At 41.2% G+C, this 20,029-nt stretch overlaps 1 protein-coding gene across 1 annotated transcript in view; it reads left to right on the plus strand.

Annotated features, from left to right (window-relative positions):
- Positions 1–20,029, plus strand: part of TBX15 (T-box transcription factor 15) — a 122,865-nt gene that overhangs the window by 91,893 nt on the left and 10,943 nt on the right. The window contains exon 7 of the mRNA XM_010589612.3: positions 13,226–13,323. Coding sequence (XP_010587914.2) covers positions 13,226–13,323 — 98 coding nt within the window. The remainder of the gene's footprint in view (positions 1–13,225; positions 13,324–20,029) is intronic.

Here is a 20,029-nt window from a genome sequence, read left to right on the forward strand (position 1 = left end):
TATAAAGAGGGGCTTTTTTAGTAGAGGACAATAAGCCAGGCTGAACTTCGCTAGCAGGTGAGACTGTGGTGTAAAGACACTGAACTCACCTGTGTTACAGTGGGGCAATTTAATGAATTACTAATGGTATAAGCCACTTTTGTCCTCCGGTACTCTAGGAAAAAAACTCTAGGAAGCTAGATTAAAATAAGCTTGTTCGAAACCCATTGCCGTTGAGTCTATTCCAACTCATAGTGACCTACAAGACAGAGTTGAATGGCCTATAGGGTTTCCAAGGAGTGGCTGGTGGCTTTGAACTGCCCACCTCTTGGTTAGCAGTCAAGTTCTTAACCACTGCTCCATCAGGGCTCCTGGCATAAGTACAGATGTCTTGTATTTCTCTTTTTTAAAAGCTCAAAAAACCCAAACCAAACCCATTGCCATCAAGTCTATTCTGACTCATAAGCTATAGGACAAAGTAGAACTGCTGCCTAGGGTTTCGAAGGCTGTAATCTTTATGGAAGCAGACTGCCACATCTGTCTCCCAAAGATGGGCTGGTGGGTTTGAACCACCAACTGCTCGGTTAACAGCCAAGCACTTAAACCACTGCACTACCCACCCCCCCAAAAAAAACCCAAACACAGTGCCGTTGAGTCGATTCCAACTCGTAGCAACCCTATAGGACAGAGTAGAGCTGCCCCATAGAGTTTCCAAGGAGCACCTGGAGGATTCGAACTGCCGACCCTTTGGTTAGCAGCCATAGCACTTAACCACTACACCACCAGGATTTCCACTGCACTACCAGAGCTCCTTAAAAGCTCAGAATTACCTGCTAATTACACATTACTTCTCACTAGTTGCCTGCAGGATCTGTTGAGGGCAGGAGTAATTACTACCATTTGCAGATGGGAAAAATTGATGGGTGAGGATATATACATATATATATATATATGTATTTTTTTTTTTTTTTTTACAAATTTTCAGGGAACTGGTGGCTCTGTGCCAGCCTTAGAATCCAGTTTACCACTTTCCAACCAGCGCCTAATCTATTGCCCTTATTGTGCTAACGGAGAGTTCTTAAAAATCTAAGATCTTCCCAATGCATTTTAGACATCTAGTGACTCATACAGAGGGCATGGTTTGATGAGTTGCATATAAATGTACCCAAAACATACGGATTACATTTCCTTTAAAAACACATGGGCTTAAAAATTAGGGGGAAAGTGCTTGGCCAATGTTTTTTGGTTTTGCAGAACACAAAACATTTGTGGAATACTTTGGAGTTACAGAATTTGCCAAACCTCAAACCAAAACACGTTCGGGTTTGTCGATCTCAATCTATCCCAGCATACCCGGAGGCTCCGGAAGGGAGGTGTGATAGGAAGGACACATTCACCCAGCGCACCCCCTTAAAATGCTCATGTGGGTCTTTCTTAGTCTGAAAGCCACTCACAGCAGTGCCATCAGAGTACCAAGCTTCAGCAGTGCCCCCTTAAGTGTAGAAAAGAATGCTGGAGGGAGCTGTGGAGGAGGAGACTTCTTTCCCATTGTGCATATTTTCACATAAAGAGATATCCATGTAGAAGTCCTCCTGGCTTCTAGCCCCATGCCCTTCTCATTCTTCTCACTGGGAACTGGAGTGACTGGTCTCGTTTCTGAGTCTGGGAGAAGGGGCCCATCAGGACCTGTTTGCCCGCAGAGAGCGTACCTTCCAGGCTGTCTTGCCACTGCTTGGTAAGCTTAGCAGAAGGGGCCAGGAGTTTTGGGGAGTGAACTTATTTCAGGGGAGTTCTAGCTAGCTCATCCAGCCTTCACACCTATGCCATTGTCTCCAGACACCTTTGTTAGCAGTAAAGTGGACATTTTGGTCTCTATTTTGTGAGGTCTCTGTGCGTTTCTCAAAATTGATTCTGAGCTCAGATGAGGATAAGGGGAGACAGTCATTGTGTCTTCCAGAACCCCAGCAGGAGACCCAGTGGGTACCTGGTGTCAGGCCTGGGTGTCACCATCCTGACAGCCTGGCACAACACTGCCTGCCTCTTTAGGAAGTGTTGTTCACAAGCTTCAGTGTGAGAAGTTTTCTTGACTGATAGAGCCGCTGCTTTCCATTCCCATGTGATTAGGCACCTGGTTAGAAGTCTTCACTGGGAGTGTGTGTGTGAGTGCGTGTATGTGTTTGACTGTGTACGTGTGAGTGTGTATGTGTGTCTGAGTGTGTGTATGTGTGTATATGTGTGTGTATGTGTATGTACATGTGAGCGTGTTTGTATGTGTGTGAGTGTGTATGTGTAAATATGAGTGTACATGTGTGAGTGTGTGTACGTGTGTGTGTGTTCATATTGTGGGGAAGAGTAGTAGGTGGCAGGACATTTCAGAGTGGAGACACTGACAGATTTTGCTTCCAGGTGTTGTCTCTGCAATGGGAGAGAAATTGTGTTTATTTCTAAATTGTCACAACTTCTAGATCGCTCAGAAATTATGTGGCTCAAATCTGGTTTTGGGTGAGGTCAGTATATGTTCATCTCTAATCAGGCCTAGCCCAAGAGCACGATACCAGGGTTACTTGGAAAATTTTTCCTACTAGGAGAGACAGTAATATCACCCTGTTCCTGGAGGAATAAAATAGATCCCCTCAGTATGAGATTGTTTGCCTCAGGTATGTGCTCCCAGGCTCTGGCTTCTGCTAGACTGTAAGCTCCTTGAGGACTGGGACCATGTCTTTTCATGTTTCTATTCTTAGGTTTTCTCCATAGTGAAAGGTATACAGAAGAAAATAATTAAGTGCTTAGATACGAAACAGAAAACAAAATTGATTAGTGCTAGAGAAATTAAAAGCTAGACACTCTACAGTGAGAAAGTCTTAGCCAAGGATGGGGAGACAGAGCAACAGCGGAGAGCTAGTTTTGGACACCAAAGAAGAAGGAAATAAAGAACGAATCTGTAAATAGGCTTAGTTTGAAAGATGAAGGGCAAATTTGATTCAATTCTGAGATTGATTACTGCTGTAAGAATCGGATTTAGCCTAAGAGGAGATTCAGCACACACCCCCTCAGACCATCTTAGCTGGTTCAGGATAGTGGGGATGACTCTGTTTTTTGGCTTCCTGGAGAAGGAGGTCACCTAGCATTTTTCAGATTCTGTGAGCCTCAGCAAAGAAGGGGTTCCCAGAAGCCGAGCTAAAAGCAGAATGAGGTTTGGTTGAGAAAGGTCTCCCAGTGGTGAACCAAGAGGTGAAATCATGTCTTTGGAGTGGTTACCCAATGGGGATCCCATTCCAGGCAGAAGGGAAGGGTCATGAAGATGAAGAAAGAAGCAGGAATCCTTGCACTGAGTCTCACTGTCCAGGAGGGGCTTAGGAGGTTCATCAGCCCGCTGTGCCCAGCTAGAGGGGGATGGCAACTACAGAGGGCCTGCATGTTAAAGGGCGTAAGGGGTCGCCAAAGGAACGAAAAGGGACTCTCTGGGTCTCTCCTCTGACATCGAATGTGAAAGCTTCTGTTCAAGGTGGCTGCCAAGATTTTATCAAAAGCCCAAGTCAGCTTTGGGAATTTTATATAATTCCCAGGGACCTCCTCCAAAGCAAACACATACATAAAAAGGAGAGGATTAAAATTATGGTCTGTCTGGGGAATGAGGGGTTATATGAACTTGTCTTAAAAAATACCATGGAATGCAAGCTTCTGGGTTCCTCTGTGTCAGCTCCCTTCATCCCATCTTTCACCTTGGCCTTTACCCTTACTACCAGCCTCCATTGCATCTAAGCCACCTGCAAGGGGGACTGGCTCTTATGTCATGGTTTCCTTCAGATGCTCCCAGCTAGCATGGCATCCTAGCCATTGCTACTGATCCCCTGATAGGTCCCAGGAGGGGTGATGCCTGTAGCCCAGGGAACTGGTACAGCTGAGAGGTTGCAAGGACCTTGTGTTAGGAATTTTTCTTAGGAGGGTGTGTTTTTCTCAGTGGAGTCCACCCTTGGAGGCCTGAGCCAGGAAAGTCAAATTGCACAGCTCAGGAACCGTCAGAAAGGAGCCAGATTCAAGCCTGGCATCATGGGGAGAGAGGTTTATATGATTTATATGAATAGTGTTAACGGGTTACCTCTCACTAAAAACACAATAGGGCCAGCAGGAAGAGGTGGAAGAGGAAATTTGAGTCTGAGCTCATTCTCAGAGTGTTTCCAGCCAGTACTGCTGTTTTCTGAGAATGTGACTCGTGGCAGTCCTTCTTGGTGTCCAATGCCTGCTTACATAGTGTTTTAGGGGACAGTGATCTACAAACAGAGCCATTAACTGTGTTACAGGAATGGATGTATTTGCTTGCTTAAAGAGGATGCTTAAAGAGGTTAATAAATATTTAATCCAATGGAAGGAATTAATCTCTAATGACAGTGAGGAAGATATTTGGGAGAAAAGGGTTTTCCTGTGACCCCCTGTTAAGTAGCTGCTGTCCCAAGGCTAAGTTCACAGGGTGAAGAATCACCTCTCTGGGGTGCAGACAGGATCCCTTTGTCAGAGGCCCAGCACCCCCTCAGAATACCCAATAGAAAGGGGAGCACGCATCCAGAAAGAGGACTGTGAGATGAGGAATAAGAGTGCTTAAGTAATGTCAGGAAGACCCTGGGTGCTCCAAACTGTTAACATGCTCAGCTGCTGACTGAAAGGTTGGAGGTTTGAGTCCACCCAGAGGAGCCTCAGAAAAAAAGGCTTGGTGATCTACTTTTGAAAAATCAGCCATTAAAAACCCTGTAGAATATAGTTCTACTCTGACACACATGAGGTTGCCAGGAGCCAGAATCGACTCAACAGCAACTGTTTTTTTTAAGTAATGTTCATAGAAGTAAAAGGAGGGAGAAGAGAAAGTCAGTTATAAATTAGCCCCAGGACCAGTTTGTCTTTGCTTAGATCTGAGAGAAAAAACTTGTCCTTGGGAGGGGGAAGGAAGGGTGCAGGGTGGATTTCAGTTAAAATCTGTTAATAGAGTTCTCTCTATTGTAATCAAGTAACTCAAATCTTGTCTACACCCTTACTTACCTATTAAGTTGAACATATAAAATTACTATATTTGCAGGTAAAAAATGGTAGAATGCTAACATTTCATACAGTTCAACCTCACAGTTTATTTCTAGCCATTCAAGTGATAAGTGTACAAATAATAGGAATAATTATTTCTGTCATCCAGGTTGTCCATTTTTACCAGTTAGTTAATTGGTATCATGCAGTTTACCCCATTTTACTGACGGAAACTGAATACAGAGTCCGTGGGTGGTATAAACAGTCAACACTCTTGGCTGCTAACAGAAAGGTTGGAGGTTTCAGTCCACCCAGTGGTGCCTCCAAAGAAAGGCCTTGTGATCTATGTCTGAGAAATCAGCCGTTGAAAACCCCGTGGAGCACAGTTCTACTCTGACACACGTGGGGTGCCCATGAGTTGTAATTGACTTGACAGTAACTGGCTTTTTTTCCCCCAAAACTGAATATGGTGAGCTACTAGCTTTTAGAATTTGCAAATGTGGCCAATGACAGCACCCAGAGAACGATTTCACTCTCCCCTGTTAAGCACAGCTTACCAGTCAGCAGACAACTTGCCCTCATCCACCTCCGGCTCCCTCTCAGTCTTAAAGGCTCATGCAACAAGCTTAGAGCCAATGAACTGACCACTTGCCTTCTTTCAACCAGTATGCCTTGCCAAGTGTCTCCCTCACTTTCAATTTCAGTATTTTCATTTGTTCTGCCTAGAGCCATTGGCCATGTTTTTCGAGTCAATCTCATCCTGCTCTTTCCTGGCAATATCACTAGCCCCCACAGATTTTACATACTCTTTTGTTATCCCTGGCAGGGTGGCTTCTGCCATTTAGCAGATCTGTGGATGTAATCAGCTTTGGCCTCTCCCCTCATGCGCCACTGCATCCAGAGTTCAAGGTAGCCGAACCCATACAGGATTCTGGCAGCATGGTCCAGCTGGATCCCCTTCTCCATCTAGGCCATAGCTGTTTATCATGTCCCCTTGGCTTACAGTCTTCTAGTGGTATTTAACATATTTCTCTGCTTTGTTATTTGTTCTCCCTCCCCTGTCATGAGCTTTTTCCACCATTGTCTTCTTGGCCATATGGATTTGCCAGGGAAAGTTGGCAACTGTTTTATTATCTATGGCTCTTGCCCAGCAATGGTGTCATCAAATGGGATAACGTCTTTTTAATGGCTAACATATTGGAGTCTGAAATATCTGCAAGATAATGAGGCCTACAGGGACTTGAGGGACTCGTTTTCGGTTCTTTGAGGGAAGAGTGAGGAATGGAATTAGGTAAGATACATCTCTCTTCACATTTAACCCCGAGCCAGAGGACTGACATAGATTTGAATTCCAGTGAAGTAAGAATGTTGTCTTCTATCACAGGTTACAACCTGAGCTGAGTAGTTGGGTTTCTTTTACTTGAGTTAGACCAATGGTCTCCCAGCCTTTCGTTATGATTTCTCTCTTGTTTTGATAGGTCTTGTCTTTAATCAATTGGCATTTATTAAGCAACAATTAGGAGGAAATATTTAATTGTCTCTATCTTATGCATGAACGGGTTATATAACTTGGCCAAGGTTTCACTACTAAGAAGCAGAGTCGCAATTTGAACCAGCCATTCTATCCCCAGAGCCCATGATCTTTAGCACTAGTCTAATTTGTCTCTTGTGTGATTTTAGTATTACCAAATTAAAGTTAGGCCATTCTAGTCAAACGTATAGAAACTTAATATTTTAGCCTGCTTTGTGTTATCATGGATTTTTATTATACTTCTTGAGGCAATGAAAACTCCTTGTAGGCTGCTTTTACTACCTACTCAGATTCCAAGGGAGGATGTAAGATATATGAAGGACAGCCTCCTCATCATGTAAATATACTTATAACACCACCTAAAGCCAGTTTTTTTTGTTTGCTTTTTTAATTGTTGTAAATATAGAGATAACAAAATATTTGCCAATCCAACATTTTTCACATGTTCAATTCCATGAGACTAATTGAATGATGGCTTTTAGCCAATTTGCAGACCCTGGTGTCATAGTGAGGAAACCCTGGTGGTGTAGTGGTTAAGAGCTACCGCTGCTAACAAAAAAGGTTGGCAATTCAAATCCACCAGGTGCTCCTTGGAAACCGTATGGGGCAGTTCTACTCTGTCCTGTAGGGTTGCTATGAGTCGGAATCGACTTGATGACAATAGGTTAATGGGTTGGGAGGTCTTTTGGAATATCCCAAGACAATACATATCCTGAGTAATCTGAATGTAGGAGCCAATTCCAGGTCCACTGAAGGAGAAGAAAGTGTTGAAGGTTTGACCTCACTTTAATGGAGCGAGAACAGTCTAAGAAAGAGGATTATGAAGCTGAGATATGGTATTTCAACATATATTATGTATTCCAGTTGTGTGCCTTTTCAAATAGTACACAAAGAAGGGAAAGGAAAGGAGACAGGGACACAGCACCACCCATGGGACAAAATGCAAGCACTTAACATGGAATAAAGGCCCATGATGTCCACCCTCCCATCTTGAACTCTGAGTTCTAGCCACCCTGAAGTATTTTCAGCTCCCTCAAAATGCTTTCTCTTCCACATCTACAGGTCTTTGCACATACTGTTAACTATACCAGGAAAGCCCTTCCTGCCTCTTGTCTGTGAAAAATTGCTGAGTACCCTTTAATATTAAGCTTAAGCAACTCGCCTTTTAAGGCCTCTTCCTCAAGTTTTCCTGGTGTATTAAGTACTCCTTGCTCAGTGATCCATGGTATCTTCTACGTGTCTCCAGTGTAGCATTTATCACACAGCTCAGAAATTAGTCATCTATATATTGTTCTCTTTTTCCCAGGAGCGGCTTGTAGATTCGAACTGCTGACCTTATAGTTAGCAGCCCATCTCTTAACCACTGCACCACCAGGGCTCCATATTTATATGTTGTTCTCTTTTTATTGATTAGGAATCCCCTGAAGGGTAGAGATCCTGTATTTATTTTTTGTGTGTTTTGCCATCATATCTCCTGAACCCAGCATATAGTTGTTGAATAAATGAATAATTGTTTTCCTAATTGGTTATTTACTATGTACTTTGAGACCCTTGTCTCAGTAGGCTTCCCTTAGTCCTTGACTATCTTCTGTTGAGAGATGACTACTGGCCTTATCAAACTATAGCATATGCTCCTTGTGTTACCCTTGTCAGCAGCAAATAGTGTGGGGAAGAGTTAAAACCGAGTAAGAAAGTCAGAACTAAAGAGAAAATAAATGAAGGAAACATGTACATTAACTCCCTCTTATAAGACAAATTAAAAGCAGAAGCTATGCATTGGTATGCTACCCTGGATCATAAATGTTGTTGTAATTATCAAATATTTTTTCAGCTCCAGAGGGATGATCCCACATTATTATTATTATTTTTGGGGATAAGGAGGCTGGAAGGATATTTTCTTACAGTCTGGCTACTTTTCCAAAACAGTTAATCTCGAGGCATCAACAATTTGCAGAAGAGCTCTTTGGCTCACTTCCTCTCCCACCCTCCCCTTCATTCTGTTGGTTTGGCCAGTGAGTAGGCTGAAAAGTCTAAAGAGAAGAGGCCTGGAAATCAGAGAGGTGATTACAGCTAAAGGGCCCAACAAAGGGGGTTTAGAGAAGGCTTCTCTTGTCACTGGAGCAAACAGGGAAAAGCAAGCAAAGAGGGACACTTGCCAATTTGATCATCTCTGATTGTAAACCTCAGAGATGACATCAGGCCTCTGGTGCATAGCAGACCCAGAGAGGCCCTCCATGTGGAACATATTAATGACATGCAAACACCTAAGACCACTTTTTTCATCTGTTCTCTTAGACACTGAATTTGCTTTGTAAGAACCTTGATATAAAATTTTGCAAAAGTAGGATAACATGATGATGAATAAGTAAATAATGTATAGCACAGGATAAAGTTTGAATAGACATCTAGGTGGTTGAAGATGTTCATGTGTAGTTGGCAAGGACTCTTGTAAGAGAAAATGAGGGGTAGAAATGCTTGGCCTCTGCTATGGGACTCATATTCTGCTGAAGGTCAGAAATTCCATTGCGGGAATGGAAGAAATAAAAGGAAAACTGAAACTTCTCTGAGACCTGAGTCAAGAAAGGCACAGTGAGCTATAGAAACAATTCCCAAATGTCTAATACTGGAGGACTTGTCTTCAGAGTCTTGAAATCTACATGAAGTTGTCTTCTTAAAGTCTCAGGCTTAGAATAGAAATGCTGGATACAGTTTATGAAATAATGACTCGGTAAGAAAAGATAGAATAAAAATTCATTCCTCTACTTTGCGATCCTGCCATGTGCCAGGTACTGTGTTAGGCCCTGGGGTTGGGGCATAGAAATATACGGAATGCAAAGGCCTTGAGGTGCATACATGCTAGTGGTGGAGAGAGGTGTGTTATCTACCACCTACTATGCCATGGTACTTCATCAACTCCTGATACATAGACCAAGTAATTTCTAACAATTAGGTCTGTCTAAAGAAGTTTAATAGAGTTTGAGGGCAAATGAAAATATGATGTATAGTAAACAGAGTTAGTTTTTTTTTTAATTTAAAATGAGTATATTTAAAGAAATTATTGTGTAAATTTATAAAAAAAATTTATTTTGGTGAAAGTATACACAGCCAAAGATAACACCATTTCAACGACTTCTACATGTACAATTCAGTGACACTAATTACATTCAAGTTGTGCTACTAGTCTCGCTATCCTTTTCCACATTATTCCACCACCACCAAAAAAAACAAAAACAAAAACCAAACCCACTGCTGTTGAGTCGATTCGAACTCATAGCGACCCTGTAGGAGAGAGCAGAACTGCCCCATAGGGCAGAACTGCCCCATAGAGCTTCCAAGGAGCACCTGGTGGATTAGAACTGCCAACCTTTTGGTTAACAGACATAGCTCTTAACCACTATGCCACCAGGGTTTCCTATTCCACCACAATCATCTTAAATTTACCCTCTAAGCGTCCCATCCTAACTTTCGAGTTGCAGCCAACACCTCATGCTATTTGTTTTCTTGGAGGTTTAGGGTCATGGTTTCAGGGGACATCCCAATCAATTTAGTCTAATTTGTTTCTCAGCACCTCTGAACTACCTCCTAGTTTGTTGCATAGTGGCTGGGGTTAAAAGCTAGCAAAAGGCTATCCAAGGTACAACAATTGGTCTCCATTCACCGAAAGCAACGGAGAAGGAGAGCCAGGATTCGGAGGAGGAAATTGAATATGTGTCTGGTTGCCTCTATGAACGACTGCCTCCTTTGCCATGAGACCAGAAGAACTAGATGGTGCCCAGCTACTATTTTCAATCAAAGATTCTGTAGAAGGATCCTGATCAAAAAGGGGAAAAACACGAGACAGAATTTCAAATTCCCAGTGGACTCCAGACTTTCTGGAGCCACTGAGGCTGGATGAGCCCTCAAAACTGCTGCCCTGAGATAATATTTAAACTTTAAACCTTAAGCCCAAACTATCCCCTGAAGACTTCTTTGAACCAAAAATATCTTATTTTAGTTAGTAAAATACATCTGCTTTGAACATTGTACACTTTTAGAGAATGTGGCTAGTTTTTCTAAAAAGAGATAACATTCTGAATATATAAATAGGTTCAGTAAAGGGTCTAGGATAAATCTCTGTGAGATGGATCCACAGTGGATTAGTAAAGTCAAGAATGTGTGGTCTTAGCTGTTATTTTTTGGTAGTCATGCCCCCACCCCTGCCCAATAGAAATGACCCTTGTTGTGACAGACTACTAAACTGGATGGACCATGGGTGTGTTCATATGTGGCATGTCATCCATTATGTTCTCAACAGATAAGGGAGGTCCCCCTGGTGATGATGCGACAAATGGACTCCTTGTGGGAAATGTCTGGCAGTCTCACCATTTACCCATTTTGTAATGGTACCAGAGGGTGAAATTTACATCAGAGACTTCAGCCCAATGTCAGAAGGAACTTTCTAATGCATCTATCAAAAAAGCTCAATATTTTCCTTGGAAAAGACACCAACAGAGGCTGGATAACCTTTCAATAGTTTATCATAGGAGATAGAAGTAGATGGGACCCAAGATCCTCCCCTACTTTTAAATTTATAATCCCACAATTCAGCCTTTCAGCTGCATTTTAGATTTGGGTTAAATGATTACTATCTCTTTGCTGCTTAAGGATTGGCTGATTAAATAAAATTTTTAACATCTTTGCCACAGCCTTTTTGCCTGTTGTAAGAGTGAAACCAAAGTACATTTTCTGTTTTTCCAGTAAATATAATACTGGCATGCATATCACTGTATTACTGCTAGTTTAGTCTTCCAGCACTTTATTATGAAATGAGAATGGACTGTTCTTTGTCCTTGAGTTAATATTTTGTCCTCACCATCAGTACATGTTTCTGGGAAGAATGGAAGAGGATGTGGAACAATAAAGACCCTGCCATTTGCAGTGAGCCTCCTGTGCCATTAAAGGGAATCCTAAGATATTCTGGTGGGCAGCCAACATTCCAAAACAAAGCAGTCAGATCTAAGCCTGGCCTATCTATTTCTTATATCCACCAAGGCTCAGCATGGCTTTATCTGCCTATCCCCTTATTATTCTGAACTCCCTAATTGCCTGGGCCCATTCTCTCCACAAATAGTTTCATGTACTGTATTCAGCATTAATGTACGGTACTATGTGGAGATGTCTTCTATTCCTACTTCTAACAGATTAACAGCTAATAAACACCATGCAACACCCTCTCTTCTGAACCTCTTCTTGAAATACAGAGCTTGGTTTGCCAACATCAGTGTATTTAAAGCCTCCAAGATTCCAGGGAAGACTTTAGAAAGTTAACTGTGCAAGTAAAGCATGTTCACAGAGGATATTTTCCAACACAAAGAGCCAGTCAGTGTTATCAGCAGCTCATCTGAGAAGAACCTCAGGGTATCCCTATTGTCATTTATAAGGAAGGAATACTTGTTCTCACTTAAAATGAAATAACTTCTCACTTCATTCTTGGTATGCAGGACTGAAGAGAACTCTGGAAATGTATTACCTAGGGAGAAGGATAGGCAACTTAAGTTTCATCTCAAAAGGAAAAACTTGTTTTCTCCAGGAAGGGATACCATGGTACCTTCCAGTGACTTTGCACTGAAAGGATTTTTGCCACCTGTTCTCCTCTACCCTCCTCCTCCTACTTGCCCTGTAGTCTTGCACCTTCTCTCCTTATGCTTATATAGAAGTTAAGCAGTTAGGTTTAAAGAAAAGTCATTAATCAGAAGCTGTGTTCAAAGCTTTAAACAAAACCCCACCAAAACTCAGTTTTAAGGATATGAAATATCAGCAAGAATATATCTGAAATACCTGAATAATTAGGGGAAGATGATGTCTATCAGCATTTCATACATACGGAAGAGAGATAATTAATTGAAGGGTAAAGTAGACACTGAGAATATAGCCTAATGAGTGGAACTTCGAACATCAATGAACTGGAAACCTAAAAGAAATTTACTTGTAAAATATTCAACATTTCTTGAAGTCTGATAGTTCGAAGAATCTGACCCTCAAAGACCAGCTTGATTCCTAGATTAAAAAATACAGATAAATATTTGGAGAAATATATTAGTCTTTTTGCCTTAGGCAATATTTCTAAGACCGAGCCCTTTCTTTGCCTTTGGGTAGGTGTTTCTTTTTGTAGCAGAAACTAGAATGCTTTTTCATTACTTGCCTTTCCTTTTATTTATGTTGCCCTGCTTGTCTCTTTTGATTTAAGAAGGCTTTAAATTCACAGCAGCTGGACAGTTTCATTGACTCTTTACATAGTCGAGGAGTGGGGTTGACTCTGGGACAGGCTGTGTCAGCGTATTGTAGTAATGATGATGGCATTTTTCTGCATTAAAGAGTCAATGCTATTCTCTGTTAACTGTACTTATTATATTAGTGGTAGTGATCTTTGACACTTAGCATGCTTTTTCATGCCAACCATACCTCCTTTGAAGAAAGGTCAGAGTGAAATTCCATCATAGTTATACATTTGCTTGAATATACTCTGAATCAGGTTAATTTGTTTTTCATCTTGCAATCTAGTGTCACATGATCTTTGTGCTTTTCTGGACTCGTTCACCTTGGTGGTGGTATCTCTCAGTGTCAATTCATGTACTACTTGTCAGACAAGCCAGCTCAGGATCTTTAAAAGTCAGGTCATTTCTTGGGATGATTTATGACTTCCTTCGCTGGCTTTTCTCTCTACAGAACTGGACTGGAAGCCATCATGGAGACTTATGCCTTTTGGAGACCCCCTGTGCGCACACTCACCTTTGAAGATTTCACCACCATGCAAAAGCAGCAAGGTAAATCCCTGGAGCAAGGTCTCTACTTAGTGACAGGGCTAGGGAGGGAGTGAATTGAATATAGCACCTCTGGCCCTAAGCCAAGTCATGGTTTACACGGACTCTCCTGGAACAAGAGAACTTGGTAGCTCCGTAAATAACTAAGGCATCACCGCTTGTGCAAATAGGCCAGTTCCAGAGGCAGCATTTCATGTGGCAATATTTTTCTGCCTAAAAGCAAGGATATATGTTTATGATGGTGATGAAATGATTATTACTAAGAATTTATATAGCCCTTGCTATTGAAGGAATCTTTATAATAACTCCATTTATTCCTCATGGCAGCCTTAACAGTTTTGTAGATGAGAAAAACTTAGCTCCAGAAAATGGGAATAAATCGCACCAGGTCTCCTGGTGAGGAGGGAGTCATTGCAAACCCATCTGAATCCTGCAACTTGTGCCCTCTCCTGTTTTTGCTGTATCTGGATCAACACTCCTCTCAGCTTGGTGGGCTAGGTGGACTTCCTCCCCAACCCCCCCAGTTCTTTGTGTTTTTCATCCAATTTGTAATCTCCCTTCTGTTGTAGTTCAGATTAGGAAACAGGTGGCCATGAGTGCGAGATAATTTGTGGGCTTATTTCAACTGTTTTTTTAAATTCAGTCAGTGGCTCTCCCAGTTGTAGCATCCATCTACCTGGGTACCTTGATGATGGCTTCCCAAAGTGTCAAACACTTTATGAGTTTCTCTTTCCAAGAATCCTTGTGCCCAAAAAGGGACACAGATCAAAATTACAGACTGAGGTTTTTTTTTTGTTCCATCAAATGGCTACCAGTAAGAGAACACTAACTTTTGATATTTTGGCTCTCCCTTTTGGAAGGCCTTTCTAGGGCTTGATAATTTATGATATTGTATTCCCTTCTTAGGGAGCTTTTAGTACTTTGAACACTAAATTAAGGTTGAAACCTAAATTTGTGAAATCTCTTAGGTTTTAAGGTGAGTGTAGTGATTAAGAGCATAGAATCTGGAGTCAGACAACCCTGTACACTCTTAGCGCTGTCCCTTCCTAACTTTGTGAGTTTGGTCAACTCCCTCAACCTTTCCAACATTCAGCTTTTTGATCTGTGAAATGGGAGAATATAATAGAGTTATTGTGAGAATTAAATGAGATAATGTGCATAGAAATAGTAAGCACTCAGTACACACTAGTTGTTCTCATCATCTTTGTCCCCTGTATACCCCAGTACCTGGAAGCCTAAGAGGAAGAAGTAGTGGTAGTGGTGGTGGGGAGACAGAGGGTATTCCTTTCCAATCGTTAAATATTCAAACCATAATTAGATCATTAATCTTCATCAGGTGAGGTTAAGTGACCCAGAATTTCCATCTCTGTTTTATTGCTGGAGGAGAAATGGAAGCCCTTTATATGAAGTGACTTGACCCCCATAAGCTGTGATAGAAGCGGGATCAGGAAATATTCAGGTATTAACTACTGCTTTGAGGCTCTCATGGCTCTTAAGAGGCAGAGGTATTAGAAAGAGCTGAAGGCTGGGAGTTGGGAAATCTAGACCCTCATCTTTGATGGCTGTTAATTCTCTATGTGACCTTGGGTAAGTTACTTCTACTCTGAGCCCCAGTTTCCTCACCTACGAAAGAGGAATAATCTTTTTGTAATGCAATTTATATAAACATGCTTTATAATTGGACAAATGTCGTGTGAAAGTGTGCTTACTTGATTCTGCTTATTTCTGAGGTAGGTTCTTTGCTTATCTGCTCTGTTTACTTGTTGACTACCCAAGACCTAGCTAAGCAGGAGTCTGTATCGTGGAGACTGGTATGAGAAGGTTGGCAGGGATATTGCCAGTTCCTGAGAGCAGGGATTGATGGCAATGATTGTGTTTGCTGGTGTATCCCCAAGGCCTGTCTCAGGGCCTGGCGCCCAGGAAGCACCTAATGAATGATGAGTGAAGATTGCTTGGTGACCAGTGTAGGCAGGGTCATTGACTCCATCTTGAAGTACAGTTGCCTAATATGAATGTGTATATGGCTAGGGAGTGCTCATTGGGGATGACAACCTGCATTTTACCAGCATGTGGGTCTATTGAGCAAGCACAGGCATGGAAACTTGCATGAGTTTTTCCGGTGTGCAGCAGAGTGGGTTTCGTGGTGCTTCTACTGAAAAATTTATTAATATGGAAGGTTTATTATTGACACTTTGAAAACACTGGTTTAAGAGAAACTGAACTTTGGAAACATGACATCACCATCACTTCAGTGCCCCTCCCGTTTGTTGGGGTGGGGCACAAGCTTGGAATTATTGGATACATATGGTGGTAGGATGGGGCTAGAAGAAAAGCCAAGACTCTATTAAATAGTTTAATTGGAATATATTTTTGAACTATGCACTGAACTTGATCCAGATTCTCATTATTGAAAAATATGTGGCTTGGTTTCTTGACATTAACAAAGAACGTAAAAGCAACGACACCCATTCCCTCTTCCTTTAAGAACCAAGAGCTTCAGTAACTCTGGACAGCATCACTCATAAAACAAAGAAAAGAGAAACAGCCCTCTTTGCTAAATTGTTTTGTGTCTTAGAAGAAGCAGAGAGAGGTGAGCTTCTAGTGGAAACTTTGGTGGTGGACTGACGATGCAGTAATTCCTTTTTCACGGAAGAAGCATTGGCAATGCTGACACAGAACCCAGCATCCAGGTCATGACTGACTCAACCAGGTGTCCATGTTGCCTCATTGCCTCAACTACGTGAATATCTGGCGTGTTAAATACTCAGTCCTAGGACAGTTTCATGCTGCTGCTGATGGATGCTGGATCAGCCTTTCTGCTTGAATGTGGTTATGGATGCCTTTTTCATTAAGACCCATGTGCCGATAACATTTCAAGGAAAGCGCTTAGGTGAATTAGTCACAGTTTTGCAATAACCCAAATCTTTCTATTAAAAAAAAAAAGAACATTTTCTAGAGTGTTGCATATAGGATGGGATTCATTATTCTCTGCCTTTGACACAAAAAGAAAGTAAGGCATAGAGCCGTCTAGTAAGATATCTGTAGTTAAGTGGTGGTGGATCTGAGTTGAGAACACTAAAGCAGATGTCCTCCTTGACAGGGCAGTTTTCTTTCCACCAGATCATACTTTTATTCATTCTCACTTAGCAGAGTTTTTATTTTCCACAAAGAATTTAGGTGACTCTTTCTGTTGAGAGTTTATTGTTCAACAACTCAAGCATTAGCTCTAAATAGATCTGTATTTCATTTTTGATGAAGTCGAGCATATGGTCTTATCTTCAGATGTCTTCATTTAGAATCAGCAAGGGAGTTTATACTTTTGGACAATCTGCAGTGTGTGGAGATAGAAATTACACTTCAGGAATGGCTTCTGCTCCAGTACTGCTAGTGACAGGGAGAAAGTGAACTAACCAAGTAAGTTCTGTTTGGGGAGACTGAGGTAAAACAGACATACAAAAAAAGTGTCTGAAAAGACGTAGGAACCCAGGAAAAAGAAAATAAGAAAAAAAAAAAGAAATAAGAGCGCAGGTTAATTGTAGCTACAGTCAGCCCTGTTGTTGTTCTGACAGATATTCTTGACCAAAATTTGTGCTTCAATTTCTGTATATACATACATGATAACGACGTTAAGCCCCCGTGGTGCAAATGGCAAAGTGCTTGGCTGTCGACTGAAGGGCTGACGGTTTGAACACACCCAGCTGCTCTGCAGGACAAAGTTCTGGTGACCTGCTTTCACAAAGATTACATCTACTCTGTCACATGGGGTTACTAAGAGACAAAATTGACTTGATGACACACAACAACAACAACAACATAATGAAGCTATTTGTGTGACCAAAAACGAGAGCTTTAGTGAGCACTGACTCCAAGTAATCTGACAACTGCTGTGCTAAAAGGAACCTTTCTGGATCAGTGAAGTGACACCAGAGCTGGCCATGTCTCTTCATCTGTGCAAATGAGAAGACCTGTCGTTTACAGAAGCCCTCTCTTCTCCTCAGTTTCTAGCAGACATCCCTAACAGACTTCAACACCACCGAGTGTTTTAATGTTTGTCAGACAGTTAAAAAGTTTGAATTATGAGGGCCTCTGCTGGTGAAGGGCTTTTTCAATGGACTGATTTGTCATACTTAGTGATTGGTCAGTGGGAAGGATCAGATACTGAGCAAGTTAATGCTGTAAAATATTGGGAAAGAAGGACAATTCAATGGCCAACAGCCTTTGAACTGTAAGGTCGTTGTAATGATTCAAAGACAGCCAACTTTCACATATCTTGTTTATCACTGAGATGAGGAATAATGTCCATCTGTGCAACTTGCAACTGAATGTCCACATGAAACTTTTTTAAAGCACCTTTTTTTTTTTTTTTTTAAAGCTGTAGAAGAACAAAATTTTGATTCTGCTGCATGGCTTACATTTTAAGAACAAGGAATTCCTGACAGGAGTTGGCCAGATCTCATTTCAATCGCTTAAAACAGTTATTGATTACATATTCAATTTTGTCCGAAAAGCCCCTAATGCTCAGTGTGTCTAAAACTGAATTCGTCAACTACCTCATGGACCTGGTGCCCTATTCCCAGGGAAGTACACCACCATCCATTTGGTTCCATGAATCAGACCCCTGGACTTCATCCTGGATGTCTTCCTTCCTGTTCTACCCAGGATATCCAGCCAAGTTCTTGAACCCACTTACGTCTCTGATCTCCCTTACCACCATCTCTGAGCTGTCATCATCTTTCACCTGGATGATGTTGCCCTCCAAGGAATTTTCTTCTCCAAGGAATTTTTTCTCCATATAGCAATCAGAGTCAGTTTTTTCAAAACACACGTATGTTAATATCAACACCCTACCCTAACTTGCTTAAAATCCTTCAATGGCCACAATTTATACTTAGAAACACCAAACTACTTAACATGGCCTACCAGACCTTGCATGCTCTGGCTCATTCACCTTTAAAATAGAGGTAGTAGTAATTAAATGAGATAATACATGTAAAGTTCTTAGAAGAATATCTAGGATGTAATAAGTACTCAATAAATATTCCCTATTGTTATTATTATTACTGTAATTACTACTCTAGCTTTAACCTATGTTACTTTCCCTCTTTCTCTCTGTTGTTCCATCATCACTGATCTTACTACCTTTTCTCAAACATGCCATGCTCTTTCCTGTTCCATGTTGGTCCCTTTGCCTGGATGGCTCCTTCCCATGCCACTTGCCCTCATAGTTAGTGCTATCTGTCTTTGATATCTCAGCTCAAAATATCAAGTCTTTGGGGAAGGTTTCTCTGCCACCTGGAGTAGGCTAAGTTCCCCTAGGGGGTGCTTTGGTTTATTTGTATCATTGTCAGATTCCTCTTGTCTACATTTTTCTCACAATTAATACCCTACCTGGCATCGTATCCAGTACACATTTGGTGCTCAAATACTGGTTAAATGAGTAAATTAATTCTGTTAGGATCTGTATCACAGGGGCTGGTGTGAATGTGTTTGCCTAAAACTTCACTAAATTAAGACAACTTTCAGCTAAATTTGAAATGGAGGGAGAATAGGAAAAAAAAAGAACAAAAAGTAGACATCAAGAAAAAAACAAGTTTGGTAAAGGATAGTGAAGGAAGTACCCAGAAATTCTCAAGGACGTAGAAGGACAGTAAGTTGGGAACAGTCTCAGGTATCCACACATCAGTGCACGTGATATGGGGAATAAATAAACCAACCTTGAAATTTTAACACTAAGAATAAATAAGGTTCATTATTTACCCATCTCATCAACTAATATCTAGTGCTTGTTATGTTTTAATAAACCAAACCAAACCCATTGCCATTGAGTCGATTCCAACTCATAGCAACTCTATAGGACCGAGTAGAACAGCCCCACAGAGTTCCCAAGGAGCACCTGGTAGATTCGAACTGCCGACCTTTTGGTTAGCTGCTGTAGCACTTAACCACTATGCCACCAGGGTTTCCTATGCTTCAATCAGTAACGTTGAATCTTGTTGGAGCAGAATTAAGGATGAGAATAGATATTGAAAATGACATACCTTGTTTGAAAGAAGGAAACCCAGTAGAAGGAAGAAGAGAGTGGTTATCACTGTTATGGAAATCTACAGGCTTCAATTAATTCTGGGCTACCTGACACTATTCGCATGAGATAGTGCCATTATTTTTTATGCCCTTATTTATATGTTTCCTTATGTCTTTTTATATTTCATTTAATAATGAAATCCCATCAGAGAACAGTTAGTCTGTAAATACTTCTCTTTTATCAATTATGGGTTCGTACTTGGTTATTGGAATCATCTTCCCATCTAGATTTTCTGTCAATGTATTTATACATAGTTTTTCTCTGGACTTTTAGGAACCTTTTTGAGGTAACCAACAATTGATTTTTTATTCACTAAATTATATTCTTTATTTGTTATAAACTCTAATATGTAAAATCACTTTCTTATGAATATTCTAGCATTTTCACTTCATTCACTTGATTATTTCCTCAACCAGTCGAGAGATTATATTTTTTGCAAGTAAAGTCAACATCTTATCAGGCATTCTTCTTTCAGAGAGCCAGATATCCATCAGGTGTCCAATAAAACCAAAAACCCACTGCTCACTCATAACGATCCTATAGGACAGGGTAGAATTGCCCCATAGAGTTTCCAAGGCTATAATTTTTATGGAAACAGACTGCCACTTCTTTCTTTTGCAGAGTGGC

The sequence above is a fragment of the Loxodonta africana genome, chromosome 3 (assembly GCF_030014295.1).
Source record: "Loxodonta africana isolate mLoxAfr1 chromosome 3, mLoxAfr1.hap2, whole genome shotgun sequence".
NCBI lineage: Eukaryota > Metazoa > Chordata > Mammalia > Proboscidea > Elephantidae > Loxodonta > Loxodonta africana.